This window comes from Drosophila teissieri, chromosome 2L, assembly GCF_016746235.2.
Source record: "Drosophila teissieri strain GT53w chromosome 2L, Prin_Dtei_1.1, whole genome shotgun sequence".
Taxonomy (NCBI): Eukaryota; Metazoa; Arthropoda; class Insecta; order Diptera; family Drosophilidae; genus Drosophila; species Drosophila teissieri.
In genome coordinates this window covers 10,125,378-10,144,765 of record NC_053029.1, presented here as the reverse complement: position 1 = coordinate 10,144,765, position 19,388 = coordinate 10,125,378, and the positions used below count along the sequence as shown (strand labels likewise).

General features: G+C 44.0%; 2 protein-coding genes across 4 annotated transcripts; both read right to left on the bottom strand.

The window, feature by feature from the left end:
- Positions 1-1,881: 1,881 nt before the first annotated feature.
- LOC122617914 (ATP-binding cassette sub-family C member Sur) lies at positions 1,882-19,381 on the bottom strand. Of its 3 annotated transcripts, none has more exons than XM_043793974.1 (23): positions 18,550-19,375; positions 16,964-17,229; positions 16,714-16,889; positions 15,775-15,990; positions 15,125-15,713; positions 14,721-14,833; positions 14,214-14,351; positions 13,976-14,138; positions 13,044-13,908; positions 11,148-11,409; positions 9,097-9,234; positions 8,752-8,888; positions 8,483-8,690; positions 7,804-8,414; positions 7,600-7,691; positions 5,940-6,583; positions 5,285-5,442; positions 5,025-5,220; positions 3,954-4,749; positions 3,609-3,736; positions 2,829-3,123; positions 2,344-2,540; positions 1,882-2,263 (listed from the first exon to the last, which is right to left on the bottom strand). In XM_043793974.1, exons 1-23 carry the CDS (start codon positions 18,723-18,725, stop codon positions 2,117-2,119), a joined length of 6,711 nt encoding a protein of 2,236 aa, XP_043649909.1. In that variant the 5' UTR covers positions 18,726-19,375; the 3' UTR covers positions 1,882-2,116. The 3 variants fall into 3 exon arrangements, 2 of the variants coding, with proteins under 2 accessions (XP_043649909.1, XP_043649899.1); XM_043793964.1 differs by having other exon boundaries at positions 8,480-8,690; positions 18,550-19,374; XR_006325983.1 differs by lacking the exons at positions 1,882-2,263; positions 2,344-2,540; positions 2,829-3,123; positions 3,609-3,736; positions 3,954-4,749 and having other exon boundaries at positions 5,082-5,220; positions 5,285-5,432; positions 8,480-8,690; positions 18,550-19,381.
- On the bottom strand, positions 9,299-11,000 carry LOC122617926 (probable fumarate hydratase, mitochondrial). Its single transcript, XM_043793989.1, has 2 exons — positions 10,751-11,000; positions 9,299-10,696 (listed from the first exon to the last, which is right to left on the bottom strand). Exons 1-2 carry the CDS (start codon positions 10,934-10,936, stop codon positions 9,428-9,430), a joined length of 1,455 nt encoding a protein of 484 aa, XP_043649924.1. The 5' UTR covers positions 10,937-11,000; the 3' UTR covers positions 9,299-9,427.
- Positions 19,382-19,388: the final 7 nt, after the last annotated feature.

The following is a 19,388-nucleotide window of genomic DNA, read 5'->3' as shown; positions in this document are numbered from 1 at the left end:
TTACTCTTATTTCTTTAGTTTTACTAGCAAGTTCTAGTACTAGTAAGTTCGATTTGATAAACATATTAGCATTTTAAGGTGGGGCATTTCTTTGAAGTTTATTATTTCATTATACATTTTTTTACTCAAACTGTTTTCGTCTTCCTGTTTCTTCTTGACAACTCGAATAATAAATGAAAACATGTTGGCAAAAAGCAAAAGTCGCAGCTCGATAAAAACTTGCCCGAAACGCAGTCAACTGTGAAATCTCAATGGATAAAAGCAATAAATACGATATGATTAGCAGACAAGTCTTTATGTAGCATGAAGTTCATACGTATAAGCACGGATTTGATGGAAAAAATGACGGGGTAAACAATTGCAAGACATCATGGCCGCCGCTTGTATGACCGCTTAGATGTGCAAGACATTTACGAGCGTTTGAATTTGACAGATTTCTTTTATTAGAACGACAGACAGCGTCAAAGGAACTGGCGAAGCACTCAAGCGTGCAAAAGCCGAGTGTGGCTGCTATTCTCGTACATACATATGTATGTACATGCCACACCACACACTGAAATATGTTTCAACTGGGGCTGTTTCGAGGAGAGTTTAATAAAAACAAACAACCTACAAGAACCCCGGGCCATTGAAAACCCTATGAAGACATCACAAAATCTTTTATGCACCTCACCGCTTTTCAACTCCACAAAGAGCAGTTAAACGGATTAAGGATTTTGAAGTCCCACTTAGCTATGCACTTTTTCCGCACTTTTGGTGCCCCTCACTCGTGGAGTAAAAGGGTATACTAGATTCGTTGAAAAAAGCCATTCCTACCTTGTAAAATGTATATATTCTTGATCATATATATTTTATATATTGAATCTTATGGCCAACCAATCGATATGACAAAAAAAAAATGAGTATAGGGTATCTGATAGAGGGGGAATTCAACTAAAGCGGAATCTTTTGTGTGGTTCTTAGTATACTGTTAAGCCCACACAAATTAATTAGCCAGACAAAATCAGACTTTTGTGGTTTGGGAAACATTCTTTCAAAGTCCTCAACAAGTTAGGCATTCAAATCAAGTAATCACTGTTTTCAGTGGACGTGGCCTTGAATGAGCTGGCGGGAAAGCCATTAAGGACATCTACATACTCGCATGTGCGTTGTGGCCTCCGGAAATAGTTGTAATGCTTGAAGTAAATATCGAATGACTGCTGCTATCAAATGCTCCAATTAGCAATCGATCGGCAGCTCTCGACCCCTCCAGAAATCAAAGGCGCTTATTGAACTAAAAAAAAAAATAAAAAAAAAAGTGGAAAAAAAGGGGGGGGAAATGAAATCATTCCCCTTCCGAAACCTACTTAACAATGCACGCTCCTCGTCGTCAATTAAGTTTAATTGCCCCAGCGAACCACTCGAAATATGCATACAAAGTGAGCAGGGGCATCATTGAAGTACACTGCCTGCCCTCCACTTTCCGCCGGCCAACATTAGCAGTTTGCATTTAACAATCAATTTATTCTCGCAATATTTTCGGTTTTGTGCCGCATCCAGCCATACCCAATCCGCCTGCCACATCGGGAGGCAAGTTTGCAAGTGCTATTTTCTTCCAAACTCGTTGCATATTCATTCGAATTCCAAATTCCGAATTCCGAGTGTCGAGTGCCGAGTGGCGTAGGTAGGCAGCATCGCCTGTCTGATATCGAAGCAATTCAAACCCTAATTGGCTGACCTCCTTGGGCGCAGTGTACTGTTGCATAGTTGCAGCCACAAAATTGTGCATAATGTCGTAATAACTTGTTACTTTCAAACTCCTGTTACACTGACTCAATTCAACAATGTCCAAAATAGGAATGCAACTGTTACATGCGAATGAAAAGAGTAAACTTGCAAAAGTTGTATACAATATCTTGTTTTACTACTGCAACATTTAAGTATATGTAGCCCTCTGTGTGGAAACTAAACATGACTAGTAACAAATACTTGCAAATACATACATTTAAGACTTATGAATATATTAATTGTATAAGTCGTTCCATACGAATATGCACATAAACGCAGTGCACATGCACTCAAGAACCCCTGTATGATGAAATAATGGTATAGTTAAATTGCTGGGAAGCAGCTTAGTCTACCATTTGCTGGCGCCCTTCTCCAGTAAGCCACGGAACACGGAGCCCTCCAGCTGCTGGAGCTCCCTGGGATTGCCGTCCTCCACGATGCGTCCTTGGTCCAGCACAATTAGGCGGTCATAATCCAGAATAGTTGTCAGGCGATGCTGCGGATAAATAATAATGGTCATATCACAGCTGCTCTCAAGTGCCGCGATTATACTCATAGTTGTGTAAATGGACTCACGGCAATGGTGATGATGGTGCGACCACGGAAGGCCAGATCCGCCGCCCTGAGCAGCGCACTCTCCGTGCTGCTGTCCAGGACACTGGTGGCCTCGTCCAGGACGAGGCACACGGATCCCCGCAGGATGGCACGTGCCAGGCACAACAGCTGCCGGTGGCCAGCACTCAGGTTCAGCCCTCCGTCACATATCACCGTGTCTGCGGGACATAACGAAGGTAATTATGCTTCCAGCTTAGACAGACCAGCATTCAGTTCAATTTATTGTATAGTACTCGTACTTATATATACTTCACAGTACTAAACACCTAATATGCATTAATGTACTGCTGGCATTACCCACAAAGCGCAATAAGATACTTTTTCGCCTTCATGACTTTTGCAACAGACAAATGCAGCAGCCAAGGACAGCCACAAGAAAAGCCACTTAAAGACGCAGTTGTTGGTTCTAAACTGGTAAAAAAGGAAGCCGTAGGAGAAGGACTCACCCAAACCGAGTGGAAGGTGCCCGTTGACAAACTCCTTGAGCTGCGCCAACTCGAGGCAGTTCCACAATTGCAGGTCCTGGAAGTAGCCGTGTGGATCGAGGTTTTCACGTATGGTTGCGTTGAACAAATGCACATCCTGCGGAATTATTGACAGTCTGGTACGCAGCTCGTCTGGTCGGATGCGCTGGATGTCCACGTCGTCGATGTAAATGTGGCCCCTGGTCGTTTGTAGAACACCGAAGAGCGACAGTCCCAATGATGATTTGCCACTGCCAGTGCGACCACAGATGCCAATCTGTAAACGGATTGCGATGCGATTGAATATAGTTGCATTCTAACGAGCGGAATCTTTTCATATTTAACACAATCAGCTTGGTATTATTTCTAGTTATTTTGTTCAGCTTGTGAGCCAGATGCGACTGTTTCATCATCAATCAACATTTCAGTTTAGAACAATTAAAACCTATTAAATGCTTTGGCACATTCTTTGTAGCTTCATATTCGCGTTGTTCCACTTCTGTGATTTATTATCTCATCATTTTTTAAAAACGCTTTTATGGTGCGAACACAAATGGACTGCAAAATACGCGGGTTCACCCCTTCTTGCTTTTCATTGATGATTCAATTTTGAACTTCAATCAATATGGCTGACGTCTGTTTCACTGATTTCGCCATCTAACCAAAGTCAGCGAGCTTTAGCCACGGTTTGCAGGGTCCTTACTCCATTTTACAAATCAATAAAAATGTTAAATGACTTTTTGATTTTTTGGATTCACTCACCCGTTGTCCGGCGGGAATTTTCAGTGTTAGATTGCTGATGACATTTTGTTTCTGCCCCTCGTATCGCAGACTAACATTATCGAAATGGATATCACCTCTTTGTGGCCACGAAATTGGCACACTCTGATCTGAAAGTGGCAAACAGTAGAGTTCTCAATCAAAATTTGGTTGGATAATTAAAATGGGAATTGTATGCATAGTACTGTATAGGCTGGTAAGCACCTAAACTGATATTGTAATCAAATAGCCCGAGGACAAGCATCAAAGTTTGTTCAAAATATTTTGGTATCTCAGAGATGCGTTCCAAATGCCCCGAAAATGAGGCAAACTGGCCTCAGAACTTACAGCGTTCGAGCTTCCTGGCCGGCTCATTTGACAGGACGACCTTCTCGTCCTTGTCGTCCTTGCCGTCCTTGCCGTCCTGCTGCTGCTGCGGTGGCAGTTGCTTATCTTTAATCACCGACGTCTTTGTCGTCGCCAGCTCCACCTTGTCGCCAGCTGTCGCCGGGAGGAGGTGGAAGTTTAAGTGATTGCCGTCGCCGGTTGCATTGCCGCCTGCATTTAATTTATCAGCGTTTGCCTCGGCCCCATTTCCATGTCCTTGCCGGGTTCCGCAGCCACCGCCACGTGCTTCTCCATTCCGGTGCTGGTCTCCATCTCCATCTTCATCAACATCACCGGCAGCTGTCGTTGCGCCTGGGTAAACTTTGTCACCACCATCCGACTGGGACGACCTATCGACTTTGCCGCTCACATCTCCATTGGACGACGGGTCCTGATCCAAGTCCGCATCCGCATCCACATCCGCATCCGCGTCCTGTGCCTGGGCATAGTGGGCGATGCGTTCCACGGAGCCCGCATACATCTCCATATCAGCCAAAAGTTTTACAACCCAATTAAGGTAAATCGGCACCAACAACGTGTAGTTTATGGCCAGACCCACCAGCGATGGCGAAGGTCTCAGCTCCGACGAGCTCTTAGTGACAGCATAAGTTTCGGATGCGAATGCCGCTGGGGATGGGGATGGGTATGAGGGTGGGGATGTGGATGTGGATGCCTCGTAGTGCCTCCTGCAACTGACGCTCGCCGCTGTCAATGCCGTCACGGTGGCCACAAAAACAATGCATCCACCCAAATAGTCCTGCAGAAAGGGAAAAACATTAAAACAAGCGAGTGTGCGGAGTGGTTAAGGCGATGGGATGGTGACCCAGCGCTGGAGAAGATGACTGAGGTCTGGTTTCGCACTGAAAGTGATCCACCACTCACTACATCACTTAGCTGCCAGTTATTAGGTTGTTTCACCTTCTGATTATCATCGAGCAACAAGAATACTTGAAGTAACATATTATTAACTCAACTATTAAGTTCCCAAAATGTTATTGAAACAAAGATTTAGATTTAATGTTTTGTATTCACCAGAGATACTCCCAGCCATCGGTGACTGGTGTTGAGCAGTGCATAGGCGATTGTGTTCGCCTCGAGTCGCTTGAAGAGGATTTCAGTGAATCGAGTCTGTTGGTTGAAGGCTCGAATCGTAGTCACTCCTTGAATGGTCTCCGATAGATGGGATATGACGGGCGAGTTGGTTGCGTTTTCAATCCGCTGTAGTTCCCTTAAAATAAAAAGCACCAAAAACTACAAATATTTGCAAATTAAAGCAGATATGTACTGCTCACCTGGCTGAGCACCTGTAGAACTTCTGTATGAGGTAGTATGCTCCACAGATGGGCAGGGTGAGTACCAAAATCCAGGGTGTGATGGTGACATTTATGAGAATGGCCGAAAGGCAGAGCAATGTGAATTGCAGCAGGCGTTGTCCTGTGGCTGCAATTTTCTGAGGACATAATACAAAATGGTTATGAATTATTTAAGATACAGGCCACTTGCACACAGGTCAGAAACGGCTTTGGTCGAGCGCCACGACTACTACATACCCTTTACGCAGCTTGAAGCAGTGTGAGATCTCAAACGGTCATACGGACAAACGGACGGACAAGAGACGGACAAGCGGACATGGCTAGATCGACTATTTATTTTTTATGTTGTACATATGTTAGTATTTTTTTTTTTTTTATCGGACACGGACAAGCGGACATGGCTAGATCGAGTGTATATGTATATAGTTTTTTAGCGAATCGAGTACACCGATATGCTCTGCGAGTAGAGAGTATATTTTTGTAGTGAAATAAATCCGTGCTTATCCACAGGGCAATCTCAATCAAAGTGGCGACCATCTATGCACTATCCACTTCGTTCGTGCCGGAACAAATGAATATTGGGGGCGTTCGATGGCTAAAACAGCGGCTGGATAACAGAAATAACAAATCTCACCTTATCAATGACGGCCATATCGTTGCTGAAACGATTCACAATACGTCCGAGCGGGGTCACTTGGAAAAAGTGCAGCGTTTTATGCAAAATCGTTTGCAGCAGCTTATCGTGCAAATTACGACGGGCATTACAGCCGGCATATTGTCCGGCCGGTGTTGATACCAGGGCCATTATTATACAAACACACGAAATGCCAGCGTACATGCGAAAATAGTACGTGACTTCGTGGTCCTGCTCCGGTGGGTGGAGCCCTTGGCTCCTGTCCTGGCCATTGGACATCGTGGCTGCTCCATGGACATCGCTCCACTGCTGCAGCCAAACGTCCGTGTAGACACGCAAACACTGCCAAATTAGTGCGGTGATAAAAAAGATGGTGATTATGGGCAGGCCGGCGGCTCGTATGTACATTAGATATATGTCGTGCGATATTTTTCCATATTTGCGTTCCGTATCAATCGCCATCCTGGCCAGCGGCATCGATTCCCTGCACCTGGCCGAGGATCCACCTGCCTCCAACGGCACGTGTTCTTCATTGTGCTCCTGGACGACCGGGGATGTCACGTTTGCCCTCGATTCTTTGTCCGATGCTGAATCGCAATTGTCATCGCAATTTATTGTGGTTTCCTTCGAGTCAATATTTACGCCTGATTTTTTCAGGGAGACGCAGACAGAGGAGTGGGGATGCACAGGGTCAGGATGTGTTTGGCAGAGCAAAGGAAGCTTTCTTAGTTGTGTGGCATAATATTTGTGCAAAGTTATGTACATGCTAAGCAACACATACAAGACTAAATATAAAAACAAACTATACCTGAAACTAAGATTCAAATCTATGCTAAACCCTAATAAAACAAGAAGATCGAAACTAAACTCGTATGCAATTTGAGTAGCATAAAGAAGAATAACTAAAGTTGCTTGCAAGGAACTGCTGATTGACTTTTAATTGATACTAATACGTTTTGTACCTTTTGCAAGTGCCACATGGGCCCACATCAATTAAACCCTGCTGTCGTTTAATTGAACAAGTTCCGGCGACAAACTAATTGAAAGTAAAGTTTCCTCGGCGTCTGCGGATTTGCCTAGCAAAGGATTCGATGGTATAGATGGGTTCAAATGGAGTGACACTCGCAACGCTGATTAAATCGAAAGTTTTCACCGAACGAACCCGCTGACTTATCAGCCAAATATTGATAGATCAATGCATCCAGTTGGCCAAAGTTTCTGCCTTGCAAACTTTTCGCGCCCTGGAACACTGTCTCTTTGACTTACCGCTCGGGAGCTCGAAAAACTTTTAAAATCAAAGTTGATTTAAGTTTTGAGTTTTAAGCTACACGCATGCAGCCAGGAGTAAACTAAAAGGATGCCAAGTTCCCCAAGTGTATTGACAAAAAAGCAAAGGATGAACCATTTTCCACAGCCAATATTATGGCAACATTTTGTTCACAGTTTTCCCGCCCGACTGCATAAATTGCTGCTAATCAATATTCATTATTGAAAATTTCCAAGACGCAAGAAACCGTACATTTTCATTAAACTTAATTCGCTTAAAGTCTTGAACTACGATACAAAAATTCTCCTGGCTAATTACTAAGTTTTACATGCAACTAAACGAAACTTGCTTACCTAAATCTATAAGTAAACCGCTAAATGGTTATAAACTTACATTTTTTGGGCTTTTCTTCTGGCTTATTTCCATCTGTCGCTAAAACTGAGGCAGGAAAATGCACAATGGGCGGAGACTCCTCGGAAATGCTTCTATAAGAAAAATGCAACAACAATAGTAAACAGTTTTAGATTTAGCTAGAAAGTTCACTTAAAAGATGTTTATGTATATTTCGAAGGAGTTACGCAGCATTGTTGCTCTTACAGAATAGAGTTTGTTTCACTGAGCGGATGATGATGGTTCTTGGGCTTATTTGAGCGCCGCATGGACATTCGGCGCAGGAACTGCTGAAAACTGCCTCGAACATGGTCATCCAGAGGACCCTCCGAGCTGGTATTGGACCTCCTGGCCTCCTCCGACTTCTTGTCCTCCGGATTGGCCGCCTCCATGGCTGGCGGCGAGGAGGCGTTCCGTGACAGTGGCTGATGGGCCACATGCTGTGGCGGTTGCCAGGATTGAACTCGTGGCTCTGGTGCCGCCGTGGCCAAGTCACCACCACCATCCACACTGCTCTCCGCATAGCTGCTGCAACTGGTGGCCAGAGCACTGCGGCTGAGCACATCGCCACTGGTGGAACTGGACGCAGAGGTGGCCGTCAGGGTGCTGAGGCCACTCAATCGATGCCAGGAGTTGGTGGTGCGACTGCCACGACGACTAAGAGTGTGCCGGCGACGAGGTCGCATGATGACATCGTCACCCTGGCACTCGTCAATCGGCAGGGGAACATCGTACATCAGGTGCCGGGAGCCGTAGATACTGGAACGTTTGCGTTGCAAGCTGTAGCCGCCACAGGTTGCATTGCCGATGGCGTATGACTGCGGGTGGGAGAGTATGGAAATAATAATTAACTGAGTGTAACGCATTAGTTGTCTGCCAGTACCACAGACACTTGGTCATCCTCCTCGTCCTCGTCGTCCTCCTCGACCACATTCGCTGGCATATTAGCCACCGATATGCAGCCACTGCCATCGGTGGCATCCGTGTGGCATGCCGCACTCGCATCCATCGTCACCGAAATCGAACGCTGTAATCCCAGCTTGCTCACGTTCTTCAGCAATTTCCACCGCTCACCTGCTGTTTTTTCACCAGGACTGAGTATGTAATGCATTTATTATTGGAATTTGTAAGCAGAAGCACAAGTGATGTACATACCTTTGGGAGGGGTTATCCTTCTTGGCCTTCGGCATCGCAATAATCGCGTTCCATTTGGCGGTAATTCGCGGTTGCATCAACTCGATATCCGCAAAGCTGCCACACGCTTCTACACGACCATCTTTGATGGCAATTAACTGGAGATTAAATGTGAAAACTGTGGTTAATTTCCCAGCTAATTTTGTGTATTAAATAAAATCGAACTGGGTACACTTAAAACGCAAGTTTCTTTAGATATATTATACATAACTATAAATAGTCATCAAATGTGGGTTAAAAGTTTACCCAAGAGTAGGTCAAGTCAGCGAAACGTATAAAATGTGCATTGTCTAAAAAAGGACTTACGTATTCTGCCTCCTTGATGCGGTGCAACTGCTGAGTCACGAGGATAAAAGTTCGATTCGACTTTTGCAACATCTCACGTATGCAGTGCTCAAATATGTGCTCCCCCACCTCGTTGTCGAGCGAAGCCAATGGGTCATCCTAAACAAAATATTATTATAAAATTATTATAAAATAATATTACCAATATATATATATTCAGGTATAAAGTAAATGTTCACATAGAACCACGTTTATTCAATTTAAGAGCTCCACATAACAACTAAAACAAATTTAATAGTCTCCCCCAAGGTATTTGAATCATGATCCTGTTTCGGTTTGGTGGCCATTCCGACTATTCGGGACCCAGCATCTTGCTGGGCTGCACCCACTCCCGGAAGTCCTCCCGTGTGATGCCGTTATGGAGGGCCTCCTCCTCCAAGGTGGTTCCGCTCACGTGGGCCGCCCTGGCGATCGCAGCGGCTCGCTCGTAGCCAATGTGGGGACTCAGGGCGGTGACCAGCATCAGGGACTCCTTGAGGATGCTCTTGATCTTGCTCCTGTTCGGCTCGATGCCGTCGAGGCAGTTGGCGCAGAAGGACTTCATGCCATCGCCCAGCAGGGTGATCGAGCGCAGCACATTGGCGGCGATCATGGGCATAAAGGTGTTCAGCTGAAAGTGGCCACATGAGCCGCCCATGGTGACGGCCACATGGTTGCCCATCACCTGGGCGCAGATCATGGACATGGCCTCGCACTGCGTGGGATTCACCTTGCCGGGCATGATGGAACTACCCGGTTCGTTCTCCGGCAGATTGAGTTCCCCAAATCCGCAGCGTGGTCCCGATCCCAGGAACCGTATGTCATTCGCTATCTTCATCACACTCGCCGCAATGGTGTTGAGTTCGCCGTGCAGTTCCACCAGCGAGTCGCAGGCGGAGATGGACTCGAAGAAGTTCGGTGACTCCACAAAGGGTAGAAATGTTAGCTCGGCTATCCGCTTGATGCACTGCTCGGAATATCCCGTCTTGGTGTCCGCTCTGGTGCCCACCATGGTGCCGCCCATGGGCAACTGGTACAATCGGCAGAGGGCCGAGTCCAGTCGCGTCCTTCCGTTCACCAGCTGCTGCTCATAGCCACTGAACTCCTGGCCGAGGGACAGAGGCACTGCGTCCATGAGATGTGTTCTGCCGATCTTGATTAAGTCCATCCAATCCTGCGACTTCTTGCCTAGCAGACTAATAAAGGTCCTTAGACTGGGATACAGCTTCTCCTGCAGTTGCATGGCCACCGCGATTCGCACAGCCGTGGAGAAGGTGTCGTGGGAACTTTGTGCCATGTTGACATGTTCATTGGGGTCCACCGGCTCCTTGGAACCCATCTGGCCGCCCAGGATCTCGATGGCCCGATTGCAAATGACCTCGTTTACGTTCATGTTTGTGTGCTCGCCGCATCCATCCTGCCATATGACCAGCGGAAAGTGCTCCTCGTCATAGAGTTTGCCCGATATGACATCATCACAGGCCTTGGAAATGGCATCGCATAGGTGCTCCTCCAGACAGTGGATTTTGTTCGTCTCCGCAGCCGATTTCTTCACTATGCCCAAGGCACTGATAAGGGCTCGCTGTGAGTTTGGAGACTATAAGAATCTATATAACCAAAGTCAACACTCTCATACTGGCATTCTTTCCTCAACTCCTCCAATCGGAAATTTCATCAGAGATCTCATGGTCTGCGGACCGAACTTTCGATCCAGAGGAATGTGCACGGGACCCGACGAATCATATTCAACTCGAGTATCGGGCACTATTAGCCGAGCCAGTTTGTACATCAAACTGAAGATCTCCTTCTGGTCGAAAGACATTTTGGAAAATTTTAATGTTTAAGTTTTTCGAATTAAAAATGTATTCCCAAAGGTACAGGTCAGGGAAAGATTGCTCGATTATGGCCTGAGATATATCACACTGGAAGCTTAATGTTTCATGTTTAATGGAAATAATCTTGTCTTATTACTAAACATTTAGCTTACGAGCATTACCATTATCTTCTTAATAAAAACTTGTATATAAACTTACCATAATGACCACATTAGCCGATGAATATATAGCTCGAGCTATGGCAATTCGCTGCCTTTGTCCTCCAGAGATGTTTATCCCGCGCTCCCCGATAATGGTAAGATCCCCTCGAGGCATTAGCTCAATATCCGGCTTAAGGGCACAGGCCTCCAATACAAAATCATATCGCTTCGGTCGAAAGGACTCTCCGAAAAGTATGTTCTCGCGAATGGTGTCATTCAAGAGCCAAGGTTGTTGTGAAACATACGAAATAGTGCAGGTTCTGGATAAAAAAAATTTAAATCAATTATTATTTAAAATAAGCTTGTTTTTGCTTAGGTTATGCTTTTGGTTTGCTTTAGGTTTGCTTTAGGTTAGCTTTTTTTGCTTTGGTTTCCTTAGGGTTTGCTTTAGACTTGGGCTAGCTTGGAGTATTCTATGGATTTGCTTTTGGCTTACTTAGGAATTTATTATGGATTTTCTTACGTTTTGCTTTGGATTTGGGCTTGGGTTCGCTTTGAGTATGCTTTGGGATTCTTATATATCTGGCCAATTCCGTATGTCCGTTTGTCTGTCCGTATGAACATGAAGATAGCGAGTTGGCATTAAACGGAATCACTTTAGCTGAGTAAAGAGCTTGATATGAGTACAGAACAACCTTTTATGTTTTAAATACCAAATGAGTGATTTAATATAATGTAAGCTTCCCAGTTGAATGTATTTCAGGCAATATGTACAGAAGAAGCACAAGTTTGCAAGTCAAACGCGGACAGGAAGGGAAGCGCCGAAGTTACCACAGAAAAAAAGCGTACTCGAACTAACATAGACATTTATTACAGTAATTGAAATTATTGCACATTTGCCGTTTGCCAAGATGCAGTTGGAGATGGGTTGGGGATGGAAAGGGGCTGTCGTCCTGAAGGAAGCAGTATAAGCAAAGGCCACAGGATCGCAACGAGTTCTGCTGTAAGGAGCAAGTCTGCATTTCCATTTCTTAAATGCATTTGTATATGGCCTCCATGCACCCCTTGCTCCTCTTTCTCTCCCTCAGCCAGACGGCTATGCCATTTTTATTTTATGTGCAATAAAATTAACAACGCACACAGGCGTTTTGTGATAAATTACAGAATCACGTGGCTCGCATTGAAACGACTGTTAAAATATGTTCTATGACTGCGGCGGATTCGATTGCGGCAGCAAACCACTAAAGTTTAAACTATTCAGTTCCATCTACTTTCTTTGATTTTTGCCCGGAATTGGTTTGACCTACTATCGCAGATATTTGCATTCTGAAGTAGCAAGATGAAGTTCTATCGTATGTTTTAAGTTATACTAACTTAGTAGGGTAGACATTTATGGATAAACTAGCTGAAATTTAATATTATTATTTTTCCATATATTTATGTATGCGAATATAGTTGAAAATTATGCAATTAGTTTGATAAACGGCCAAACAAACTTATCCACTATGTTGCGTGGCTTCTGCTGTTTGCAGAACTGAAAATAAGCACATAAATAGCTAAGCCAATGTACAGGAGTCATGTAGTCTGGGTGTTCTGTGTTGACAGACAGGGAACGTGCTTAATCTTGGCCCCAGGAAATTGAAAAAGGTTTTCCCATGCTTAAGGCAGCCGAAAGTGATTTAAATTGAAACATATTTTTAAATTTGTGCAAGAAAGTGAAATTTGCGTCCTGCAGTCCTGCAATGAAAACTAGACGTCTGAAGTATTGGTATTCGTTATTCCGCATGTCCGTATGGCGTATGTCCGTATCTCAGTCTGTCCGTATTTCCGCATATATGAATATTTGACTGTCCGAGCTTTTATAACTATTAGAGTTAAAGAGCAAATAGGGGTTACCAAACACCAAAAAAGGATTAAAGTTATTATTAACCACATTACGGATTGCATTACTCACTTGTGCCAGAACATGTTGCCTGCGAGGAGCGGCATCTCCATGAGGAGCGCCGATAGAAGGGATGTCTTGCCACTGCCGTTCTTGCCCACAACAATGGTCAGTTTTCCCTTGGGAACGATGATGCCGGGCACATGCAGTTGCACAACAGGCATCTGGCTCTGTGGCTGCCACGTGAAGAGGCCGTCGTTGATCGAGACGGCAATGTCATCGGGCATTTTCAGCAGTAGGGAATCACGTCGCCAGCTATCCGTGTTTCTGGCCCGAATTACGGAAAATTCCACCGGTCTCTCCATCACGCTGCCGCGCATTTTCGGTGGCCGAATGGCCACGTAAGGCGTATTCCGGAGCAGTTCCCTGCGCTGCTGCACCAGCTTGTTGTGGCCCACTTCCTGGGCAGCGGATGGGGATATATCGCCCGCCGATTCCTCGGCATTTTGCAGCAGTGGTGTGGAATTAGTTGCGAGCTCAGGTGATTGGTACTTTTGAGCCAGACGCTTCTCATTCAGCCTATTTTCCGCTTGAGCCGTTCGCATTGTCAAATTCGATTTCTCCTGCGTTTCATACATATCCAAGGAGGCATCGCTCTTGCTCAAAATTCTGGCCATATTGCGTATGCCCTCGAACTGCTTCTGGATCTCGCTGGACTTCAGGAATCGCTCCAATCGACGCGTCGACACCCTGGCCGCTATGATAATGGGCACTGTGATGGGGAAAATCAGGAGCGGCACTGTCAGCTGCTGGAAAAGTGCCAGCGAGGAGAACAGCCGACTGGCATTCAAATCGAACTCCTGGTCGCGATGCAACCACACATAAACGCCCAGGGTAACGAATGTGATCAGTACGGTGGCCACATGTGTGAGCACGGCTAATATAAAGAAATAGTGTTTATTGTTAGCACAATAGGACTCTCCCGGGATCAGGATCCTACGTACCCATTAGGGTCCAGAATGTGGCATCCTTGTTGAGATACTTGAGCTCCTTGCTTCGCGCCTCCTGAATCTTCTTGAGAAACACCTCATCCCAGGCATTTAGTTTTATCACCTTTATGCCCACCAGTGTGTCGTGTATTTTTTTTAAACGCTCATCGGTATACCTCTATAAGAATACAACAAATTTAAATAGAAATTAATACAACAATTTATACAACTTTATTATGTAGTGAGTACTTGCCGCTATAACCTCTGCGTTTTTGGACATTGCATTTCCGATGAAAAACTGCAGGGGCGTCATTATCACAATGCAAACAATGGAGCCAATAACTGCACTGATTCCCAAATTCACATATAATAGATATATGACCACAGCTATCTGAAATAGGCAAAGTCAATGTGTTTATTAAAAACATGTAACTGAGCCTGGCAAATATTAAAGAGCATAAAAAAGTCCTTCGAGTCATTTGTCTAAGAATTATTAGCGAAGAAAGCAAATAAATATTTACAAATAATTCGATAAAGCTGCTGAAAAAGCTATTTTAAATAAAATCAAATTTATAGCCCGACTATTATAGGGCATATTAAAAACATTTATATTCGCCTTTCCACTCAAGGATTTCTCAGACAGCCAATGCGATAAATTAGCCCCGAGTTAGCTGACATCAAATGGAGACCAAATGGCACACAAGTTGCTCATAAATTGTAAAAACGATTAGCCAACCAAATGGCCCATCTCCAAACGAACCTTAAACGGAATGGCCCAGGCATAGTGGATGATCAGGAAGAATTGCATGATGTTCAGGGTGTCCTCGGTCATGTGGTTGGTGATGCTGCCAATGTCGTGGCCGACATTTGCTTCTGGAAAGTATGGAGAAAAGGAGTTAGTCCTAGGGAAAATGGCTGAGATTTGATTATGAAGGGAAGTTAATACAGGGGAAAAAACTTGACTATAAGAACTTCAATAAAGAAACTATAATCATGTACAAATCATTCCTCTAAAAACTATATTGGGCCATTTCTCATTGCCAAATACTTCTTTTGACACCTTAGTGATTTAAATTGAACAAGAAAGATTTAGGTTTTTGTCTACATCAATAGGGATTATTAGCAATAGGATTTATTGTATAATGCCCTGATTTACTGGCTCACCACTCGAATTGTCCACGTGCTGTAATGTTGCCATAGATTCGTCGTTTTTCTGTTTTCCATCCGGAGTTGGAGAAGTTGGCTGAACTTGCGCCGTAGAATCACTGCCATCGGAGCCACCGCCCGCATTGAGGAGCAAACTTTTTCTATAAATTAGACCCTGCAGGGACGTCTTAATCCTGATGCCCGTCATGTTGAGGATGTGCGTCGAGGCCTGGGACAGGGCGCCCTGTGTGATGGCGGCCAGCAGGACAATCCAGGCGATGCACCAGCCATTCGCCAGCAGATCCGACCAGGTGCTGCTGTAGATGCGCACCTTTTCGATGTTGGTGCCGTAGACCTCGTCGAACTCGGTTCCCAGGATGCGGGAGGTGGACAGCAGAGTGGTCACCTGATTGTCAGGCGACTGGACCTTCAGCTCGGAGGCCTGGGCATAAAGTTTCTCGATATACTCAACGATGTTCTGTATGGCCAGCGGTCCAATCAGGGCAAATAAATCACCGGCTAGCTTCAAAATTCCGCCCAGGGCAAACATTTGCCAACTGTTCTTTACGTAGCAGTACCACAGGGATGGGGATGAATTTGACTTTTTCTGAAAATCTAACTTGTTCAGCGATATGTGTGCAAATTGCGATTAAGCAGTCTTAACATACCTTCTTCTCAGTGTAAATGTACAGGAAGTGGTCGTAATGCGATCTGGCACTGTCCTCCAGCTTCGTTTGACCCAGATCCTCCAGCTCCAGTGGCTCCTTGTAGCCCAGCCACAAAAGAGGTGTCAGCCACCAAAAGCAGGACTTGGAATAAAAGGTGGCCAGCGAGTGCTTGTAGCCTATTTTGTCACAGTCCTCCAAATAGTCGTCGTGATAGCACTGTGGGTTGCAATTTGTTTTATGAAAATTAGTTAATTCTATGAATCACGAGAGTCCTGCGACAATTGTTAAAGCCAAAAGCCCACAGCTATGTACGTATATCCGCCCATCCAACATTTTGTGCATTTAAATATTCAACTCTTTGGTTGAGCCTTCATTTCCTACTTTGCTCGTTGTCCTGGGACTCATCCTGTTGCAAAGCCACAAGCTGCATAGCAAAAAAAAACAAAAAACATACAACGTAAACATTTTTGCCAAGTATGAAGAGCATTAAGCTCAAAATCTCCACTTAACCCCAATTAAAATTTAAACATGCAACTCGCATTGCGATTTCTGGCTTCCTCTGTTGCGCCAACTTGCATTTATTAGCCGAGCATGTAAATAAATGCGTTTTGGCCATTGAAATAATCACATTATTTGAATAAAACAATAGAGCAGTTTCCATTCGCTTGTAAAAAATAAACTACTAATCACTTTTGTTACTATTTTAAGCTTTACACAAATCTTTTATTGCTTATTCCCAGTTATCATCTACTATATCAAACTTCATGAATTGAATTCCCATATAAACAAAATGGTGCGTTTTAACTTGATTGATATTGAATTTAGCCCATTTTTTAGTTAGTTACATATTTATTTTTAAAGTATTACAACATCTAATATTACGTTCCAAAGCCATAGCTTCGGGGTACGTTTTAATAAATACATCAACGTAATGCTTACTTCTTTGTACACCGTAAATCCGTCCAGCAGCGCCAAGGATACCATGCACATGGCAGACATGGCCACCAGGCACGTCTGCAGCTCCAGGAAATCCTCGTAGCGAGCCAGCTCGAAAAGCTCATTGGAGAGCAGGGCAAAGGTCAGCGCCTCCACCGCCGTGCTGGCGTACAAGAGCACTGAAATTGGGAGATGGGTTGATGGGACACGTGGACCAGGAGCCTGCTTAGTCGGCTTCTTGCACAACACTCACCTGTCGCCTTCCTGCGCTCCACAATGCGGTGGTACAGCATTAGCATGAGGGTCAGCAAGGTGGAGAAGAGCGCATTCCAGAGTTCCCCCGATCCGATTACAACCAAATAATTGAGATCCCTAGGACTCGAGTGGAAAAGGCCGTTCAGGTGGCCAACATTTTGGTGGGAAAGAAAGTTTCTGGCAAACTCCAAGCTATTTATGGCCAAAAGGAGCAGTGAGATCGCCGCACGTCCATTGTGGAACAGTAGCAATGTTTTATGGCATCTGCATTAGAACGTTGAAAGTTAGGAGGATTGAGATGGCGGGTTTTCCTTATGACTATACATCATTAGTGATTTTACAATGTGTAGATCACTTTCAGCATATATTACCAACTTATATATGCAGTTGGCTATTAAACCAAGGAAGTCTGTCTGGATCATTTCTCATAAGAAACCACTTCATAAAATGAGCATAATAAATCATAAAACTCATGCAGCTATATTTCTATAATTAACTGCAGTTCTAAATGATATTGATTTCGTGTATCTGACACGTTCATCCGCATATTTATTTATAAGAATCCGCCCTTAAAACAAAGTGCGTTGCAGAACCAATTGAGATTTATCCATTGAGATTCACCCATTAAGATTTACCCATTGAGAACACTTTGGCACGCGATGCGTTATTTTTCGAATTTGGAATACCAAGTTGATTATTTTTTAATTTCGCTGCGGGTTGCATTCGATTTTCAATGGTGTGCAGTATGCACTTGAGCTCCGGATATCAATTATTGGATTTAGAGTGAATTTCCAAAATGTGAGGGGAAGATAATACATTTTATTTAAATGACGTACCGATGTGTATAAATAGTGTTTCTTAAGAGGAAATAACGATGCTCTGACCTTTAGAAATGTTTATACAATACAAATATTTAAGATGAAGTTAAAAAACCTTTTTTTTTGGTCATAAAATGTTCACGCTTACTTTTCATTAAAACAAACAATTAGCAACAGTCACTTATGTATGCAAACGAGTTAAAGTGCGTGCAAATAAATAAAAGTTATTTACTTAAAAAAAGTTTAATGTTATCTCAGGCCATAAATGCTGTCTGTGTGATTTCTAAATGAGGTAACACACTTGAGCTCCCTAGGCGATTCTCCAGAATTCGAATAATCTACAAAACGCATGTGCTAAATTTAAACAAATGTGCTCATTTGCTTCTCTATAATACACGTATGCATATACATTTGTACAATTTATTTACACTCTTATTTTGGCCTTTATTGAGCAAGGAGTAAACTGGGCACCAAACTTCTGATGATAATCAAACATAGTGTATGCCATTTCATGCCATTACATTTGACCCTATTTTAGCTTAAGGCTTGTGCACAATTTGAAGCAAAAAATCGCCAGCTCTGTGTAAACAAAAGAAGTACGTACATGTTGATACTTGATCGAAAATAAACAAATAAAACGGGCGAAAATCACTTTTATTCTAGTTTAAACTTGAAAGTGTGTCAAGTCAGCGATTGCCTACCAACTGGTATTTGTTTGGCTGTAATGGCAACATATATTTAAATCCCCAAAATAAATGAAACTCACTTTTTGTATCTGCTGCAAGCAAACATCCATCCGAAAAGTAGCAGAAAAATGCTGAAACACGTAAAAACACGCCTCACACGGTCAATGCCACAAACATCTGTATTCAAATTATCATAAATAGAGCGTACATGCCCATTCAGATGATCGCAGTGTATTATATTGAACAACTGCTTCATGATGGCCAATAAAACAGGAACTAATGGCCAAAACTGTGTGCGCCAGTGCCGGTTATTAAACTTTGCAAAGATTTCACTTTTCTGTTTCTGTTTTCATTTCAATACATTTTCTTCGCGTTGCGCATATCATTTTCTACGCTTCTGTGTTGTGTTGCCCACAATTAAATCCAGTCTACAGGCACACACTTTTTAATCTCGGCGCACAACAGGTTGAACAGCAAGTACAGAATCGCTCAATATAAACAAACTATTTCGCAATCGGGAATATGCAGTGCAATATGTGTTATGCCCCCCAATCCAATCGAATCCGATGTACATATGTACATGGATCGATCCAAATGAATTTCGTTCCAAACTGAGCAGAGCCCGTCGCATCACCAGTTGCCATTCAATTATTATTCTTTTAAGTAATTTTTGTATAAACAACACAACACCACACAACACAACGCACAGATATGTGGCTCACGTTTGCCGCGATTAGGAAATCTTCGCGAGAAGAAAAGGCCAACCGACTCCGACCGAGCGTGGCGGCACACTAAGCACACTAAGAAGACTCTCGCACGCCGGAAAAACCACGAAGAGCCAGCAGCCGCCAGCCGCCCGAACTCGAGAAGATATTGCACTGATCTGGATCTGGGGGATCGCGCACGTGCGCGATGGGAA

Excerpts from the sequence above, each read along its gene's own strand:
- LOC122617926 (XM_043793989.1), bottom strand. The coding sequence starts at position 10,936 with ATGTCTTTCGACCAGAAGGAGATCTTCAGTTTGATGTACAAACTGGCT. Across the intron at positions 10,697-10,750 it reads GAGTTGAGGAAAGAATGCCA|CGAGCCCTTATCAGTGCCTT; the intron begins GTATGAGAGTGT and ends CCAAACTCACAG.
- LOC122617914 (XM_043793964.1), bottom strand. The coding sequence starts at position 18,725 with ATGAAGCAGTTGTTCAATATAATACACTGCGATCATCTGAATGGGCAT. Across the intron at positions 7,692-7,803 it reads AGTGAAACAAACTCTATTCT|AAGCATTTCCGAGGAGTCTC; the intron begins GTAAGAGCAACA and ends TTTTTCTTATAG. Across the intron at positions 3,737-3,953 it reads GGCCAGGAAGCTCGAACGCT|ATCAGAGTGTGCCAATTTCG; the intron begins GTAAGTTCTGAG and ends TGCCACTTTCAG.